Raw genomic sequence first — 14,842 nt, 5'->3', positions numbered from 1 at the left:
GGGGGGGGGGGATCCCGGGGGGGTTCCCTGCAGTGGGGGGTGGGGGGGGGGCACACGCAGGCGGTATCCGGAGGTGCTCTCAGCAGCGCCCCCCCCCCGCAGCAAAGCGCTGCGGCCCCTTTAAACGGCGGCGCGTCCCGGGGGGGGCGGGGGCGGCCGCCGCCATCACGAGGGGCCGCGGGCACCGGCACCGGGGGGGGGTGGGACCGGCACCGGGTACGTGCTGGGCCCCCCCGGACCCCCCTCGGGGTGACGTCAGGGGGGATCCCGGGGGGGGGGGGGGGGGATCCCGAGCCTGGGGGCGCCCCCCCGGGACCGTGCCGGGGGCCGGGGCCCGGCTGCGGGGGGGGGGGGGGGGGAGCGGGGAGGAGGAGCGGGGGCGGCCCCACGTGGGGGATTCCCCCCGCCGGGGGCGGGGATCCCCCCCCCCCCCCCCACGTGGGCGCGGGCCCCGCCCCCCCCCCCCCCCCCCCTCCCGGTGACGCGCGGCGCCGCTCCCCGGTGACGCCACCGCGGCGGCGGTGACGTGGGCGCGGAGGGGGCGGGGCCGGGACCGCCCGGCGGCGCGCGGCGCTTCCTGCCCTGCGCCGCTCGGCTCCGCTCGGCTCGGCTCGGGGCGGCCCGGCCCGGTCCGGCCCGCGCCATGCGGAGCCGCCTCCCCCCCCCCCCCCCGCCCCGCGCCGCGTGAGCCGGGCCCGACCCGGGGCGCCCGCCGGGCCCGCACCGCCGCCTGCCAGGTCCGGGGGGAACGGGAATGGAGGGGGGGGGGGGGAAGGGGGCTGCGGGGGGGGGGGGGCGTTCCGCGGCGGCCGGTAACGGCCGGTAACGGCGGGGGGGGGGGGGGAGAGGGAGACGGGACCCGGCCCGGAACCCGCGGGGAGCCCCGGGGAGCCCCTGCCCCCACCTCGGCTCTGCCGAGGCCGCCGGTGCTCGGTGAGCCCCCCCCGCCTCCCCGTCTCCCGGCCCGGTCCCCCCCTTCCCGTTCCCCCCCCCCCCCCCCCCCCGAGGTGCCGGTGCCCGGTGCGGGTCCCCCCGGTGCGGGGCTCAGCGGGGAGCCCGGGGCCGGTCCCGGTGCCCGGTGCGGGTGTCCCCCCCCCCCCCCCCCCCTCCCCGTAGCGCAGCGGGGAGCCCGGCCCGGTGCCCCCCCGGCAGCGGGTGGGAGCGGGGCCGCCCCGGGGGGCGCGGCGGGGGCAGCTCGGGGCCGGGGGTCCCGGCTCAGCGCCCGGTGCCGGCCTTTCCACCCCCGCCCCCCCCCCCGCTGCAGGAAGCGGCCGGGAAATGGCAGCCGGGGGTTGCGTCGCCTTGTTTTTGAAACGTCCTCCCCGGCCCGGCCGCGCTCGGCTCCCGGTTCCCCTCCCGGGGCTGCCCGGGGCCACCGAGGACCCTCCCGGGGAGCCCCCGCCGGCACCGCCGCCCGCTCGCAGCCCTCGGTCCGGGGGGCTTCGGGTCCCGGTGGGCTCACGGCCCCCAGCCCGGTTTGCTCGCAGCCACGCCGCACCGGCTGCGCCAGCCCCGGGGGGGACCGGGCACGGCCCCCGCCTCCGTCCAGCCCGGGCCTGGCGCTGCCCCCGGTGCCGGCGCATCCCCGCGGCCAGGCCTTCGCCCTCCTTGCCCGCACGGCTCCGGTTACGGCCTGGCCCAGTTTGCGGCAGGGCCGTGACGGGTGGCCTCTGCCCGCCGCACCCAGGGCTGGCAGCGGGCGGCCGGGCGCTGGCACCGCTCCCGGAGGTGCCGAGGGCGGCTCCAGTCGGGACAGGCCCCGGTGTCGCCGTGCCAGCGCCGGGCACGCCGCTGGTCCCCAGTGCGAGGCGCTGCCGGACCCCCGCTCCCCTCCTGGGGACGGCGTCGCCGCTCAGCCCCGCTCCCTTCCCTGCCCTTCGGCCCCCCGGCGCTCGCTGCCATCAGTTCCCCATCTTCCCCGCTTTTATTCCGCCCTCCTGGCTCCGCTCCCCCCTCGTTGCCTCCACTCGGCCCCCTCCCGGCGCTGGCGCGCGCCCCAGCCCACAGCAGCCACCTGTCCGGTTCTGGCACCTCCGGCCGCCTCCTCTGACCTCTCGCGGCCCCGCAGCGCCTTTCCCAGCCGGCCGGCGCATCAGATGCTGGGAGGTGCCGGGGAGGCTTTTTGTCTTTCTTCTCCTCGGCCTCCGGCCGGGCTCCCCCGGGGGAAGGGTCCCGCGGGCAGGGGCAGAGCCGAGCCGGGGGTGGTGGGGCCGGGATCTGGTCCCGGCTCGCTGCAGGGGGGGGGGGGACACCCGGGACACCCGGGAGCGCCATGCGTGCGGCAGCCGCGTCACCGCCCATACGGGTTTCTCGGGCGGATGAATCAGCCCGGTGTCCCCGGCGGCCGGGGGGGGCTCCGTCCCCGCTGGAGCCCCGGGCGGCGCAGGCTGGGCCGTGATGAAATCCCCGTCCAGGTTTCGACACGGCCGCGCTGCCGGGCCGCGTGCTTGTGGCAGCGACGGCCCTTCCGGAGGGGATGGCGGAGCCGGCGCCGCCTCTGCCCTCGGCTGATCGCGGGTTCGGCCTCCGTGGGGTGGGCGACTGTGGCCCCCGGGGGGGGTCCCGGGGGTCCCCACCTCATCAGCTGGGCCCTCAGAGCCGGCACGGCTCCTTCTTGGCTCAGGGCGAGGAGCTGGGGACAGCGGGGCACGGAGCCCCCCAGCTCCCGGCTGTGAAACGAGGCCAGCCCGGATCCTGCCTCGAGCAGCTGGTGCGCGGACGTCCCCGGAGCCGCGTTTCGGGAGGGGACGGGCTCCGGGTGGCGTGGCCGTGCCCCCTGCGGCATCGCTGGGCCGTGCCGCGGGCAGGGGGGGACGCAGGGTCCGAGGGGCCTGGCCGTCCCCGCAGGGCTGTCTCTGCGGGTTCCCGGGAGAAGGCCAGGCCGCGCCGCGTCCCCACAAGGTCACAGACCCTCCTGGGGAGGGGGGCCGGTGCCTCGCGCCGTGCTCCTGCCCCGGGTCGGGAGCCCAGGGGAGGTGGGGGCTCGGCGCGGAGCCGAGCTCAGTGCGGAAAGAAGCCCCCGCGGGGAGCAGGCGAGCCTTCTCGGTGGCGGCCTTCCCTGGGGACACGGGAGCGCGGTGACGAGCTGCGCTCACGCAGGTGGCAGCTCGGCGCGCGCGGTGCTGCCGGGCCTGGGGCCGGCTCGCCGCGGAGGCGGCACCGCGGGCTTGGTGAGGGGGCAACGGGGGGGCTTTGGCCGCTGCCAGATGGCGGCCGGGGGCTCCCCCTGCCCCAGCCCCATCCTGCGGGGCACGGCGCCGCCGGCTCTGGGGAGCGGCTGTGCCCAGGCACGAGCGCAGGGCGTGGGGCAGAGCCTCCCACGTGGGTGGGGGCCCCCACCCTGCCCCGCTGGGTGGCCGGGCAGCGTGTAACCCCGCGCTTCTTCTCCCCTCCCAGACATGGACACAAACAACCATTTCAACTTCCCGGGCCTTTCCTCCGTACCTACTGCCTCAGGACTGAAACCCACGCCTTCCTCAGGGGACAGCCTGTACACCAACGGGGCTGCACTCAGCTTCCCCCCGCAAGGGAAAAGTAAGTGCCACGGCACACCTGGGCACCCCGCGTCCCCCCGCCCCGCCAGGCTGCGGTGGCGGCGTCCGCCCTCGTTACGGGGGAGCTGGCTCACCAGGGAGCGTGTCCTCGGCAGGGCAGCACCGCCCCGACCGTCCCCTCGTGGTTTCGTGCCCTTGGCGCGAGGAGGGGGCCTCGGCTGCGGAGCCTTCGCAGCGTCCCCGCCGTGCCGGGGAGTCCCAGGGCAGCAGGGACGGGGGTGAGCCTTGGGGGTTTTCTCCGGCCACGTAGGGGCTGGGGGCCGGAGGGGTCTCTGCACACCCCCGGTCGCTTTGGCCTAGAAAAGAACGGCCAGGCCAGAACGGGGTCTGCGCGTGGATTTGGCCAGCCGGCTGATCCCTGCACAGCCCTGCCAGGCGCTCGGCTAATCCCCCGCCTCCTGCTGCTCGCAGCCCCGCGGGGTCGGTTCCTCCGCGCCGGGAGGGAGCAGCCTGCTCCGTGCAGGGACGGTGGTGCTGGGGGAGGGCGGGGGGCCTCATCCGGCCGTCCCCAAGCCCTCTCGTCTGGCCTGGACGTTGGGAAGTCCCTGCCGTGCCGTTAACGCATTTGTCTCTTCGCCCTCCGCAGGTCTGAACGGGGGCATGAATGTCAATGGCTTCTCTACTGTATCTCACACCAGTACTTCAGGGACCTTCACCTCCAGCACGCATTCCTCGGGCACGCCTCACCTCCGCTCCTACGACTGCCTCTGGGACTACGCGCAGTACCAGCCGGCCGGCGCGGGCGGCCTCAAGGACGGCAGCCCCAGCGCCGCTCCGTTCCCCAGCCTCGCGCAGTTCCCCCTCAACGGCGTGGCGGGGGGGTCCCGGCCGGCCTCCCCAGGGCACAGCGCCAACCTGCGGGGCACCGGGCAGGAGCTCTGGGGCAACGGCACCCCTGGCTCCATGGGGCTCAACTTCGACTCTCAGGAGCTGTATGACTCCTTCCACGACCAGAACTTTGAGCTGATGCCAAACGGGCCGGCCAGCTTCTACGCGGCCTCGCAGCCGTCCCCCATGCTGGGCTCTGGCGAGCCACCCTTCCCGCTGCCGCCGGAGGAGCCGGGCGCCGGCGAGGACGATGCCGAGGCCGCCAAGGAGATGTCCCCGGCCATTGCAGAGAACGGGGGCGGGCTGGTGGGCAGCATGGAGCTGGAGGACACGCAGCCAGGTAGGAGCCCTGGCTTGGGATCCACCCGCGTTGGGCGTTCTGCTCCCTGGGGAGGGCCGGCCTCACCCCCCACCACGAGTCCCATCGGGGTTTGGCCTCTCGCGGCTTGGAGTAGCTTTTGGGATCTTGTTAGGCTGGGCTGAGCGTCGCCTGTGGCGTCACCGCCGGCGGAGCAGCGTTCCCGTCCGCCTGCAGGGGCGTGCAGCAGCCGGGGTCCTGCAGCCGCCCGCCCGCCACGGGACTCCCTGGGGGCTGGCATCTCACAGAGACCCCGGGACGGGCGCCGGGAGGGGACTGGTGGCAGCGCGGCCCCGGGAGGCAGCGGGGAAGGACGGGAGGAGGCTGGGCAGCAAACAGCCGTGGCGTGGGGATGAGGGCAGGAGCAGCGGGTCGGGCAGGAGCAGCGAGTCGCACCGCACGACGCCTTCGGGGCAGGGCTGGCTGGGCCCCGGGCTCCGTTCCCGAGTGCCTCCTGCCCCAGGGTTTGCTTTCGGACTCTTGCTCCCTTTAGACTTGAAGCTCTGCAGCTACAATGGCTCTGCCCCCGCCGTGGTGCCGCTGAGCCAGGAGGACTCGGTCCTGGCCCCCGCCGTGGGCAGCGGCTGCCTGGGGGACGCGTCGCCCATCACCGCTCCGCTGGAGGACGCGCACATCCTGAGCGAAGACCCCCTGGAGCCCTTCGAGTCCCTGGCCAGAGGTAAGGAGGCCGCCGTGGCACCGGGGTCTAGAGGCCGGGCGCGTGCCGGGCAGCTCCCGGCCGGCGGTGCGGGGCGGCTGCCTCCGCTCCTCTCCCCCCCTCCTCCGGGCAGCGCAGGACCCTCTCCCGCGGGCGACGGCGACGGCGGAGGCCGATGGTGATGGTGGAGGCCGAGGCCTTCGGCGCTGCCTCCTGCAGCAGCGCCAGCCCCGGGCAGGCGAGGGGCGGGCCCGCGCCCGCGTCCCTCCCGCGCCAGCCCTCCTCCGCGCTCCCTTCCTTCCCTTCCCAGCTCCGTGACGAAGCTGTTACTCAGCGCCTGAACTTCCGCGCTGGTGAACATCACCGCCACCGCCGCCACGGCCATTTTGGGCTCCGCTTCCCAAAGGAGGGGGCGTGGCTGGGGGCTGCCGAAATCCCTTAACCCCTCTTCTGCCGGTGCCTTTTCGGCTCCGGGGGGGGGGGTTGATCGTCCCCGAGGCCCTCTCCACCCGGCGGGTCTGGCCGCCCCCCGGGAGCGGAGATGTGGGTTTGCGTGCCCCCAACATGCTCGGAGACGGGGGGGCCCCCTGCGCGCGGCCCCGCCGAGGTCCTGGTGCTGATCCCCCCCCCAGACCCAGGCACCGGGGACCTCTACGCGATGGACGACTCGCAGCTGGTGAGCGACAAGTCCCCCCTGGAGGAGCCCCCCGACGTGCCCAGCCTGCGGTGCTCTGCCAGCCCCCCCCTCCATGCCGCCGGCCCCTTCAGCCTGCTGGCGGCCAGCCGGCCAGCCCCCCCGCTGCTCACCAGCCCCGACTCGCCGCCTGCCCTGCACGGTACGTGGACGGCCCCATGGGCCCCCCGGCTGCCGCCGCGGGGGGAGCACGGCCACCCAGCCGCCGTGCGGTGCCTCTTTGTGCAGGGCCGCGGGCCCTGGCTGGTGGCAGTGGGTGCGTGGGGACCCCGCAGCTCCCGGCGCTGAGCCCAAGGAGCCCCAGCTCGGAGCGTGCTGGGGGGAGCCGGTGCGGGGTCCAACGCTGCCGGGGCTGCCCGCGGGGAGGGGGACGCACAGCCCTGTCCTCGTGCTCGGCGGGTGGGGGCTGTCCGCTGCCATGGGCGGAGCAGGAAGGGAGCAGAGCTCGCGGTGACGTCCCTGACCTTGGCTCTGCAGACAGCAGCCTAGACCTGAACAGCAGCAGCCACGCGGGGCCGGAGGAGTCGGGGTCCCTGGAGCTCGACGACGCTCCCCTGGAGCCAGAGTCCGCATCCCCCTCCGCGGAGGAGGAGGAGGAGGAGGAGGAGGAAGAGGAGGAGGAGGCTGCTGATAGCTGCACGGAGGCTTCAGCTGCGCCAGAAGGCGAGAGCGAGGAGGCCGCCCCGCTCAGCGTGTCGGCGGGAGGTGAGGACGGAGCCCCCCCTTGGCTGGGCGCCCAGCGCGCCGCCAGCGCTCGCCGAGCTCAGGTCCCCTCTGTCCCGCAGGGGATGCCCCCCGCAGGCGCATCGCCACCCCGGAGGAGGTGCGCTTCCCGCTGCAGCACGGGTACGTGGCCCCGTCCCCGTCCCTCCGTCCCACGGCCGCAGGGCCCCGCGTGGCCGAGGCCGTGCCGGGCCCCGGCTGAGGCGCTCCTGTGCCCAGGTGGAGGAGGGAGGTGCGGATCAAGAAGGGGAACCACCGCTGGCAGGGCGAGACCTGGTACTACGGGCCCTGCGGGAAGAGGATGAAGCAGTTCCCGGAGGTGATCAAGGTACGGCGAGCGAGGAGAGGGCAGCGTTGCCGCAGGGCCAGCCCCCGATCGGCCCTCGGCTCTGCCGGAGTCCCCCGCTGCAGAGGGCAGATGCTGTTTGCCAGGGGGCCGGGAGCGCTGAGCGCCCCCCCCCTCACGCACCCTCACAGCCTTCATCCTCCTCTTCTTCCTCCTGCCCCCAGTACCTGAACAGGAACGTGGTGCAGGACGTCCGCCGCGAGCACTTCAGCTTCAGCCCCCGCATGCCGGTTGGAGACTTCTACGAGGAGCGGGACACGCCGGAGGTGGGCCTGGCGCCCGGGCCGTGCCGTGGGACTCCAGGCTGCTCCAAGGGACGCGGCACTGGCAGTGGGGCCGTGGGGGCGTCCTCTCCTGGGGTGACCGCCTTTTGTCCCGCAGGGCCTGCAGTGGGTGAAGCTGAGCCCCGAGGAGATCCCGTCCCGCATCCAGGCCATCACGGGCAAGCGCGGGCGTCCCCGCAACGCGGAGAAGGCCAAGACCAAGGAGACGCCCGCCGTGAAGCGCGGCCGGGGCCGGCCCCCCAAGGTCAAGATGGTCGACCTGCTGAGCAAGACAGACGCTCGGCTGCTGAAGAGGCTGGAAGCCCAAGGTACCCCTCCCCGGCCCCTCCAGCTCAGGTGCTGCCCCTCGCAGCCCACCCTGCATGGGGGCTGCAGCCCTGGCGCCCGCTCCCTGGTGCCAGCCTCCCTCTCTGCCCTCGCAGAGGTGCTCAGCGATGAGGACAAGCTGAAAATGAGCAAGATCAAGAAGAAAATGAGGCGGAAGGTACGAGTGGCTGCGGGGGGAAGGCAGGGCGAGGGCTGGGGGCAGCTCCGGGCTTCCTCCACGTCCTGCAGCTCCGCGGGCCCCAGCTGTGCCCAGTGGCTGGGGCAGGGGGCTGCTGCTGTGCCCCCCCGTCAGCTGCCGTCTCTCTGAGCTGGGGCTTGTCCCTCCCAGGCCAAGAACAAGCAGAAGCAGGAAGCGAAAGCTCCCAAAGCGAAGGAAGCCAAGAAGAAGTCCAAGGTGAGTCCGCGGTGGCTGTGGGGGCCCTGGAGGGGGCGGAGGTGGAGCCCCCATCCCCACAGATCCCGGGGCTTTGTTCTCAGGCCAAGGAGAAGAAGGGCAAGCCGGAGAAGGCCAAGGAAAAAGTGCGGCCCAAGGAGAAGAAGGGCAAAGGGGCTCGCAAGGTGGACAAGGGCCTGTTGGCGCAGCGGCGCCTGGAGGAGCGGCGGCGGCAGCAGCTCATCCTGGAGGAGATGAAGAAGCCGACGGAGGACATGTGCCTGGGGGACCACCAGGTGGGCCAGGCCTTGCAGCGAGACGTGGGGGGAGCCGGCCAGGCCGAGCCCACGGGCAGATAGCCCGGCTGGTGCCTCGCGTGCCCTGATTGCCTCCTCTCCTGCCCTGCAGCCGCTGCCGGCCTTCTCCCGCATCCCGGGCCTCGTCTTGCCCAGCTGCGCCTTCTCCAACTGCCTGACCGTCGTGGAGTTCCTCCAGAGCTATGGCAAGGTCCTGGGCTTCGACCCGGCCAAGGACGTGCCCAGCCTGTGCACGCTGCAGGAGGGGCTGCTGGGGCTGGGTGACAGCGCGGGCGAGGTGCAGGACCTGCTGGTGCGGCTGCTGCAGGCCGCGCTCTACGACCCCGGGCTGCCCCCCTACTGCCAGGTGAGTGGTTGCGTCCCCGTCCCCGTGTCCGCTGTCACACGCGGGCAGCAGGGCTGTTGGTGCCCACAAGGCTCCCGCGCTGCGCTCCAGGAGCTGCTGTCCTTGTCGCAGCCTCCCCTGCCTCTCCCTGTGCCCCTCCAGTTCCCAGCCTCATCCGGGGTCACCCCTGGGCTCGCCCCCTCTCAGGCTTGGGTTTTCCCAGCTCAGCTGCTGGTGTCCCCGTTTTTTTCCCTTCCTGCTGACCCCCGCATGCTCTCTAACACCCCTTCTTGCTCCCCAGTCCCTGAAGATCCTGGGGGAGAAGGTGTCAGAGATCAGCCTGAACCGTGACACCGTCTCCGAGGTGCTGCGCTGCTTCCTCACGGCGTACGGGGCGGAGGACGAGCTGTGCGAGGGGCTGCGCACGAAGCCCTTCCAGGCGCTGCCCCCCGACAAGAAGGCCGCCATCCTGGCCTTCCTGGTGAACGAGCTCAACAGCAGCACCCTCATCATCAAGTGAGCGCGGGCTTGGGGCGAACGTGGGCTCTGCTCCTGCCCTCCTCGCGGAGCTGCGTGGAGCTGAGCCCCTCGTCTCCTTGCAGCGAGATCGACAAGACCCTGGAGAGCATGGCCAACTACAGGAAGAGCAAGTGGATCATCGAGGGCCGGCTGCGCAGGTGGGCGCTGCGCTGCGGGACGTGCCTGCCTCCTGCCCGCGGTCTCCAAAACCTTCCCTTCCGCGCCCCTGGGGCTCGAGCAGGCTTGGGGCGTTCTTGCAGTGCCGCCGGGTGCCTGCACGCCTCAGCTTGCCGGGGAGCGAGGCAGAGAGCAGGCGGGTGCTGGAGGCTGCGCCGCGTCTCGGCAGGTTGAAGGTGGCCCTGGCCAAGAAGACGGGGCGCCCCGAGTCGGAGATCACGGGCCTGGATGACGGGCGGCGCAGGCGCAGCTCCCGCCTGACGGAGGAGCCCAGCCTGGAGCTGGAGGAGGAGGAGGAGAGCCGAGGACGCAAATCCCGCCGGGACGAGGAGGTGAGGATGTGGCCACCGGGGACGGGGAGCGGTTTGGGGCAGCCTTCGGGGATCTCTTCCCGGTCCTGCCGATGCCTCCCTGACGGGTCCCTTGCCTCCCCCAGGCCGACACGTCCGCCTCCAGCGTCCCCGAGCTCGAGCGGCAGATCGAGAAGCTGGCCAAGGTGTGCGGGTGGCGGAGGGGCCGCGGCTCGGCCGGTGCCGCGGGTCCCCCGGTGCCAGTCCCTGCGGTCCCTCACCGCCCGCGCTCTCCCTGCAGCGGCAGATGTTCTTCCGCAAGAAGCTGCTCCACTCCTCGCAGACGCTGCGGGCGGCCTCGCTGGGCCAGGACCGGTACCGGCGCCGGTACTGGGTGCTGCCCCACCTGGGCGGGATCTTTGTGGAGGGTGCCGAAGGTGAGCTGGGACTGGGCTCCGGGGCCGCGCTGCAGACCCCCTCTCGGCTGCTGACCCCCCTCACCGCTGCAGACCCCACCCTTCACCTCCCGCTGTCCTCATAGCAGCCGATCCGGCTCCCGAGGAGCACCCCGAGGAGAAGCCGTCCTCCCACGTGGCGCCGGTGAAGGAGGAGCCCTTGGACGTGGAGGTGCCCGTCCCCGTGCCCGTGCCCAGCCGGGTGAACTGCGCGGCCTCGCGTGCCCGGGGGCGGCCGCGGAAGACCAAGGAGGAGCCGCGGAAGAGCAAGGAGGAGCCGCCCCCACCCTGCAGGCCCAAATCCCCCCCCATCAACGGGGTCCTGGAAGAGCCGATGAGCCTGGGGCAGAGCCAGCACGACCTCAGCCAGTCCGCCTTCCTCTCCTGGCTGAGCCAAACGCAGTCATCCTTACTCAAGGACTCGGTCCTCACCCCGGACAGCAGCCCCGGCAAGGGGGAAGGGGGGCTCCAGCCGCTCGAGACCCCGGCGGACCCCACGGCGGAGGAGGAGAGCGCCACAGGGGCCGTGGAAAAGCGGGGGCCCTGGTTCAACCTGCTGCCCCGGACACCCTGCGACGACCGACCCCCCCTCGCTACCTCCTCAGCCGAGCCCTCCCCACGCGCCAGCTCGCAGCCCTGTGGCCAGCCCCGGGGCGAGCAGCCCAAGGCTTCGGCCAGGCAGGTGGGTGCCCGGGGCCGACCGCAATGGCCGGGGCACGGGGAGGGGTCCGAGGGGTGCTGGGGTAGGGGGGCAAGGAGCAGGTGCGGGGCTGTCGTTTTTCCAACGGGCTCTGTCCCCTCCAGCTGAACGGGCTCCCCGCTGATGACCCCACGTCTCCCCTGCTTGCTTCCACCCCGGTCCACGCTGACGCCAAGGCCCACGGCGCCTGCCCCAGGAGCCGGAGCAGCCTGGAGAAGCTCCAGGACGTGCCGGGGCAGCCCAAGCGCCGAGGGCGGCCTCCGACCAAGTTCTTCAAGCAGATCGAGCAGAAGTACTTGACCCAGCTGACGGAGCAGCCCGTTCCCCCTGGTGAGAGCCCCGCACGAGATCCCGGCTGCCAGGCCGAGCTGTGGCCTTGCTTCTCCCCGGGGAAACCCGTCGGGTTTTGGGGCCGGCTCTGCCACGCGAGGCCGTGGGGCAGGGGATGCCGGCGCCTCAGGGCTGAGCTGCGTGGTGCTGCCTTGCAGAGATGCAGAGCGGCTGGTGGTGGCTGCAGGACCCCGAGGAGCTGGAGGCGGTGGCTCGCGCTCTGCACCCGCGGGGCATCCGGGAGAAGGCGCTCCACAAGCACCTCACCAAGCACAAGGAGTACCTGCGGGAGGTCTGCCTGCGCGCCACCACGGGTAAGAGCTGCCTGCTTGGGACAGGGCGTGAGGCTGGCTCCGCGTCCCCCCCGCCAACCCCCCCCTCTGTCCCCAGACCCCATCTTCCACCTGCGCCCCGAGGCGGCCGGCGCCGCCATGTCTCAGGAAGCCCTGGCTCGGTGGTCGGTGATGGAGAAGGCCTACGAGACCGACCTCTCCATCCTGCAGTGGGTGGAGGAGCTGGAGCAGCGCGTGCTGATGGCCGACCTGCAGATCCGGGTAGGCGCTGGGCCGGGGGCTGCCTGCGCGGTGGCCTCGGGCCGGGCGCCCTCCCTGAGACCCCTCTCTCCCGCAGGGCTGGACGTGCCCCAGCCCCGACTCCACGCGGGACGACCTGCGGTACTGCGAGCACAAGGTGGAGCCCCTGGAGGACATCACGGTCCGGAGCCGGCGGGACGGGCTGCCGCTGTGCCGCGAGCGCACCAACCCCCTGGACCTGGCGGTCCTGCGGCTGGCGGCGCTGGAGCAGAACGTGGAGCGGCGCTACCTGAAGGAGCCGCTGTGGCCCCTGCACGAGGTGGTGGTGGAGAAAGCTGTGCTGAGCGGCCCCGAGGAGCTGAGCCTGGGCACCACCGAGATGTGAGCCCCCCGTCCGTGGGGGGTGGGGGCTGGCGGCGGGACCCCCGCGCCTCGGCTGAGCCCCGCGTCCCTCCTCCTCCCGCAGCGCCTACGAGATCACGCCCCGGGTGCGGACGTGGCGGCAGACGCTGGAGCGGTGCCGCAGCGCGGCCCAGGTCTCGCTCTGCATCTACCAGCTGGAGAAATCCATCGCCTGGGAGAAGTCGGTCAACAAAGTGGTGAGAGCCCGCGTCCTGCTGGGGTGGGGGGGGGAGCTGGGGGGCCCCCCGCCCCGTGGCACCCCTGACGCCCCCGCCGGCCCCTGCAGACCTGCCTGGTGTGCCGGCGCGGGGACGACGACGAGCACCTGCTGCTGTGTGACGGCTGCGACCGCGGCTGCCACCTCTACTGCCACCGGCCCAAGATGACGGAGGTGCCCGAGGGCGACTGGTTCTGCTCCGTCTGCGTCTCCCAGGTGGGTGGCGGGGACCCCCCCGGCTCACGCAGCGCCCACCCCCCCAGCTCTGCTCCGCCGGTGACCCCCTCCCGGTCCCCTCACAGGCGGAGGCGTACCGGGACCCCAGCTCGCCCCGGCGAGGCAAGAAGCGGAAGCGGGGACGCCTCCTGGGGGGGTGCTCGGCGGAGGAGGAGGAGAGCCCCCGGCGCCGGGCGGCCTCGCGCCGCCGCGAGGGGCAGCCGCTGCCCCGCCACGCTGCCGAGGGGCTGTCCCCGGCCAAGCGGCGCGGCGCCACGCTGCGGAGCCAGCCCAGCGACCTGACCTTCTGCGAGTGAGTGCTCAGGGGGGACGGCGGGGGCGGAGGGAGGGGGTACGGGGCCCCCGGCCACCTCCCCACCGCCTCCTTCCGTCGCCAGGATCATCCTGATGGAGATGGAGTCGCACGAGGACGCCTGGCCCTTCCTGGAGCCGGTCAACCCGCGCCTGGTGCCCGGCTACCGCAAGATCATCAAGAACCCCATGGACTTCGCCACCATGCGCACGCGGCTGCTGCGGGGCGGGTGAGCGCGGGGTGGCCCCCCCGGCCCACGTCCCCCTCAGCCCCCCCCGGGACCCCCTCAGCCCCCCCTCCCCGGGCCCTGACCTCCGTGCGCCCGCAGGTACTCGAGCTCGGAGGAGTTTGCGGCCGACGCCATGCTGGTGTTCGACAACTGCCAGACCTTCAACGAGGACGACTCGGACGTGGGCAAGGCCGGGCACGTCATGCGCAAGTTCTTCGAGAGCCGGTGGGAGGAATTTTATCAGGGAAAGCACGCGGCCCGGCCGTGAGCGACCCCCCCGGCCCAGGGACCCCCCCCCGGCCCGGGGAACCCCCCCCCGGCCCCAGAGCTGCCTCCCGGGAGCCGATCTCGCTGCCTGCTGAACCCCACGGGGGGCGGGGGGTCGGTGCCCAGGGCCCTGCCCTGGGGAAGGGGGGGTGGGGGGGGCATCTCCCGCAGCCTGGACCCCCCCCCCCCACCACCAAAATCCCTCCCTGCCCCCCCCCCCAGCACCACAAACTCACAGACTGTGTAAGCCAAAAAGAAAAAAAAAAAGAGGTGGTTTTTTTTTCTTTCTTTCTTTTAAATTTTATTTTCTGATTTAAAAACAGAAGCAGCCCCACCTAACCCCCCCCCCCCATCCCCGTATCCTTCCCCCGCTCCCCCACCCTAAAAAAAAAAAAACACAAAAAAACACACAAAAAAAAAAAAAACAAAAAACGAGGAAAGCGAATAATCCCCGCGGGGAATATTTAATAATAGCAATAGTTCGTAGTGAATGTGTCCGAGCGCTCCTGTGCAGCGTCTACATGCATTAACGGCCAGTAAAGTGGACTTAGCCCCCCCCCCCGCGGCCCCCCCCCCAGCTCGCCGGCCCGGCCAGGACCCCCCCCCCCCCCCGCGCAGACACTTTACGGGAGGGACCCCCCTTCCCCCCCATCCCCCCCGCCCCGGTGCGCCCCTTCTGCTGTAGGACCCCTGCCCGCTGCGCCGGGGTGGGCGCTGCCCCCCCCCCCCCCCCCCCCACCTGGCTCCAGGGACCAAACCGGGGGGGGTGGGGGGGGGCCCCGCAGCCCCTTCCCTGCCTCCACTTCTCAGGAAGACCCCAGCCCTCACCCCCTAACCCCTACGTGAGGCCCCCCCCGGACCCCCCCACCCCTATCGGGACCCCCTCAGGGACGCTACCGCAGCTCCGGGCGGGGAGGGGGCCTGCCCCCCCCCCCCAAAGCAGGGACTTGAAGCCTCAGGCGGGCGTTTGCTGCCCCCCCCCCCAAGAATGAGGAGGGGGGGGGGAACAGAGGGGGGGGGGCCGGGGTCCCGCGGCCACGGTGGGGGCCCCCCCCCCCCGCCCCCCCAGCCCCGCCGGCCAGGATATTACGGGTACTCGCTCTGGGGTTCGGCGGGGCTGGGGGGGGGCCCCGGCGTGTCCCCCCCCCCCGGCCCCACAGAGCACTGAAAACAACTCACCTACCTGGGCAGAGGGTGGGGGCCCCGGCCGCGCCCCCGCCGCCCCCCCCACCCCCCCGCGTCTCTCAAAGTAGCCTTTTTTCTATCGGATGACCTCAGAAACTTTTTATTTTATTTTTTATTTTTTTTTGCTTTGAAATACGAGGTGGAGTTGAAGTCTCTTTGAACCGACTTTATATTACGCGTAAATATTTATATTTTATCTAAAGAACCGCGCTGTAACAAACT

At 72.7% G+C, this 14,842-nt stretch overlaps 2 protein-coding genes across 3 annotated transcripts in view; one reads left to right on the top strand and one right to left on the bottom strand.

Moving 5' to 3' along the window:
- Positions 1 to 595: 595 nt before the first annotated feature.
- BAZ2A (bromodomain adjacent to zinc finger domain 2A) lies at positions 596 to 14,138 on the top strand. Of its 2 annotated transcripts, none has more exons than XM_083814451.1 (29): positions 596 to 737; positions 3,397 to 3,534; positions 4,141 to 4,722; positions 5,234 to 5,419; positions 6,031 to 6,234; positions 6,570 to 6,797; positions 6,878 to 6,938; positions 7,035 to 7,143; positions 7,326 to 7,427; positions 7,543 to 7,753; positions 7,868 to 7,929; positions 8,101 to 8,166; positions 8,229 to 8,441; positions 8,554 to 8,808; positions 9,089 to 9,303; positions 9,390 to 9,464; positions 9,653 to 9,815; positions 9,920 to 9,979; positions 10,075 to 10,210; positions 10,315 to 10,910; positions 11,033 to 11,258; positions 11,417 to 11,572; positions 11,649 to 11,812; positions 11,889 to 12,172; positions 12,258 to 12,390; positions 12,480 to 12,626; positions 12,713 to 12,939; positions 13,025 to 13,168; positions 13,268 to 14,138. In XM_083814451.1, the coding sequence occupies exons 2-29, from the start codon at positions 3,399 to 3,401 to the stop codon at positions 13,434 to 13,436; spliced, it is 5,310 nt and encodes a 1,769-aa protein (XP_083670577.1). In that variant the 5' UTR covers positions 596 to 737; positions 3,397 to 3,398; the 3' UTR covers positions 13,437 to 14,138. The 2 variants fall into 2 exon arrangements, with proteins under 2 accessions (XP_083670577.1, XP_083670578.1); XM_083814452.1 differs by having other exon boundaries at positions 8,250 to 8,441; positions 13,268 to 14,137.
- A 679-nt stretch (positions 14,139 to 14,817) lies between these two features.
- Positions 14,818 to 14,842, bottom strand: part of RBMS2 (RNA binding motif single stranded interacting protein 2) — a gene marked incomplete at its 3' end in the record, with an annotated part of 3,214 nt that continues 3,189 nt past the window's right edge. Inside the window, 1 exon segment of the mRNA XM_083814358.1 lies at positions 14,818 to 14,840. Coding sequence (XP_083670484.1) covers positions 14,818 to 14,840 — 23 coding nt within the window.

The sequence above is a fragment of the Anser anser genome (assembly GCF_964211835.1).
Source record: "Anser anser genome assembly, chromosome: 30".
In the NCBI taxonomy this organism is placed as follows: domain Eukaryota; kingdom Metazoa; phylum Chordata; class Aves; order Anseriformes; family Anatidae; genus Anser; species Anser anser.
Note: the sequence above shows the minus strand (reverse complement) of the source record. Positions and strands in the feature narration are given on the sequence as shown.

Bases quoted from the DNA above. Each gene is read 5' to 3' on its own strand.
- BAZ2A (XM_083814451.1), top strand. From the start codon at position 3,399: ATGGACACAAACAACCATTTCAACTTCCCGGGCCTTTCCTCCGTACCT. The intron at 7,428-7,542 runs GTGGGCCTGGCG...TTTGTCCCGCAG, and splicing joins AGGAGCGGGACACGCCGGAG to GGCCTGCAGTGGGTGAAGCT. The intron at 9,980-10,074 runs GTGTGCGGGTGG...CTCTCCCTGCAG, and splicing joins AGATCGAGAAGCTGGCCAAG to CGGCAGATGTTCTTCCGCAA.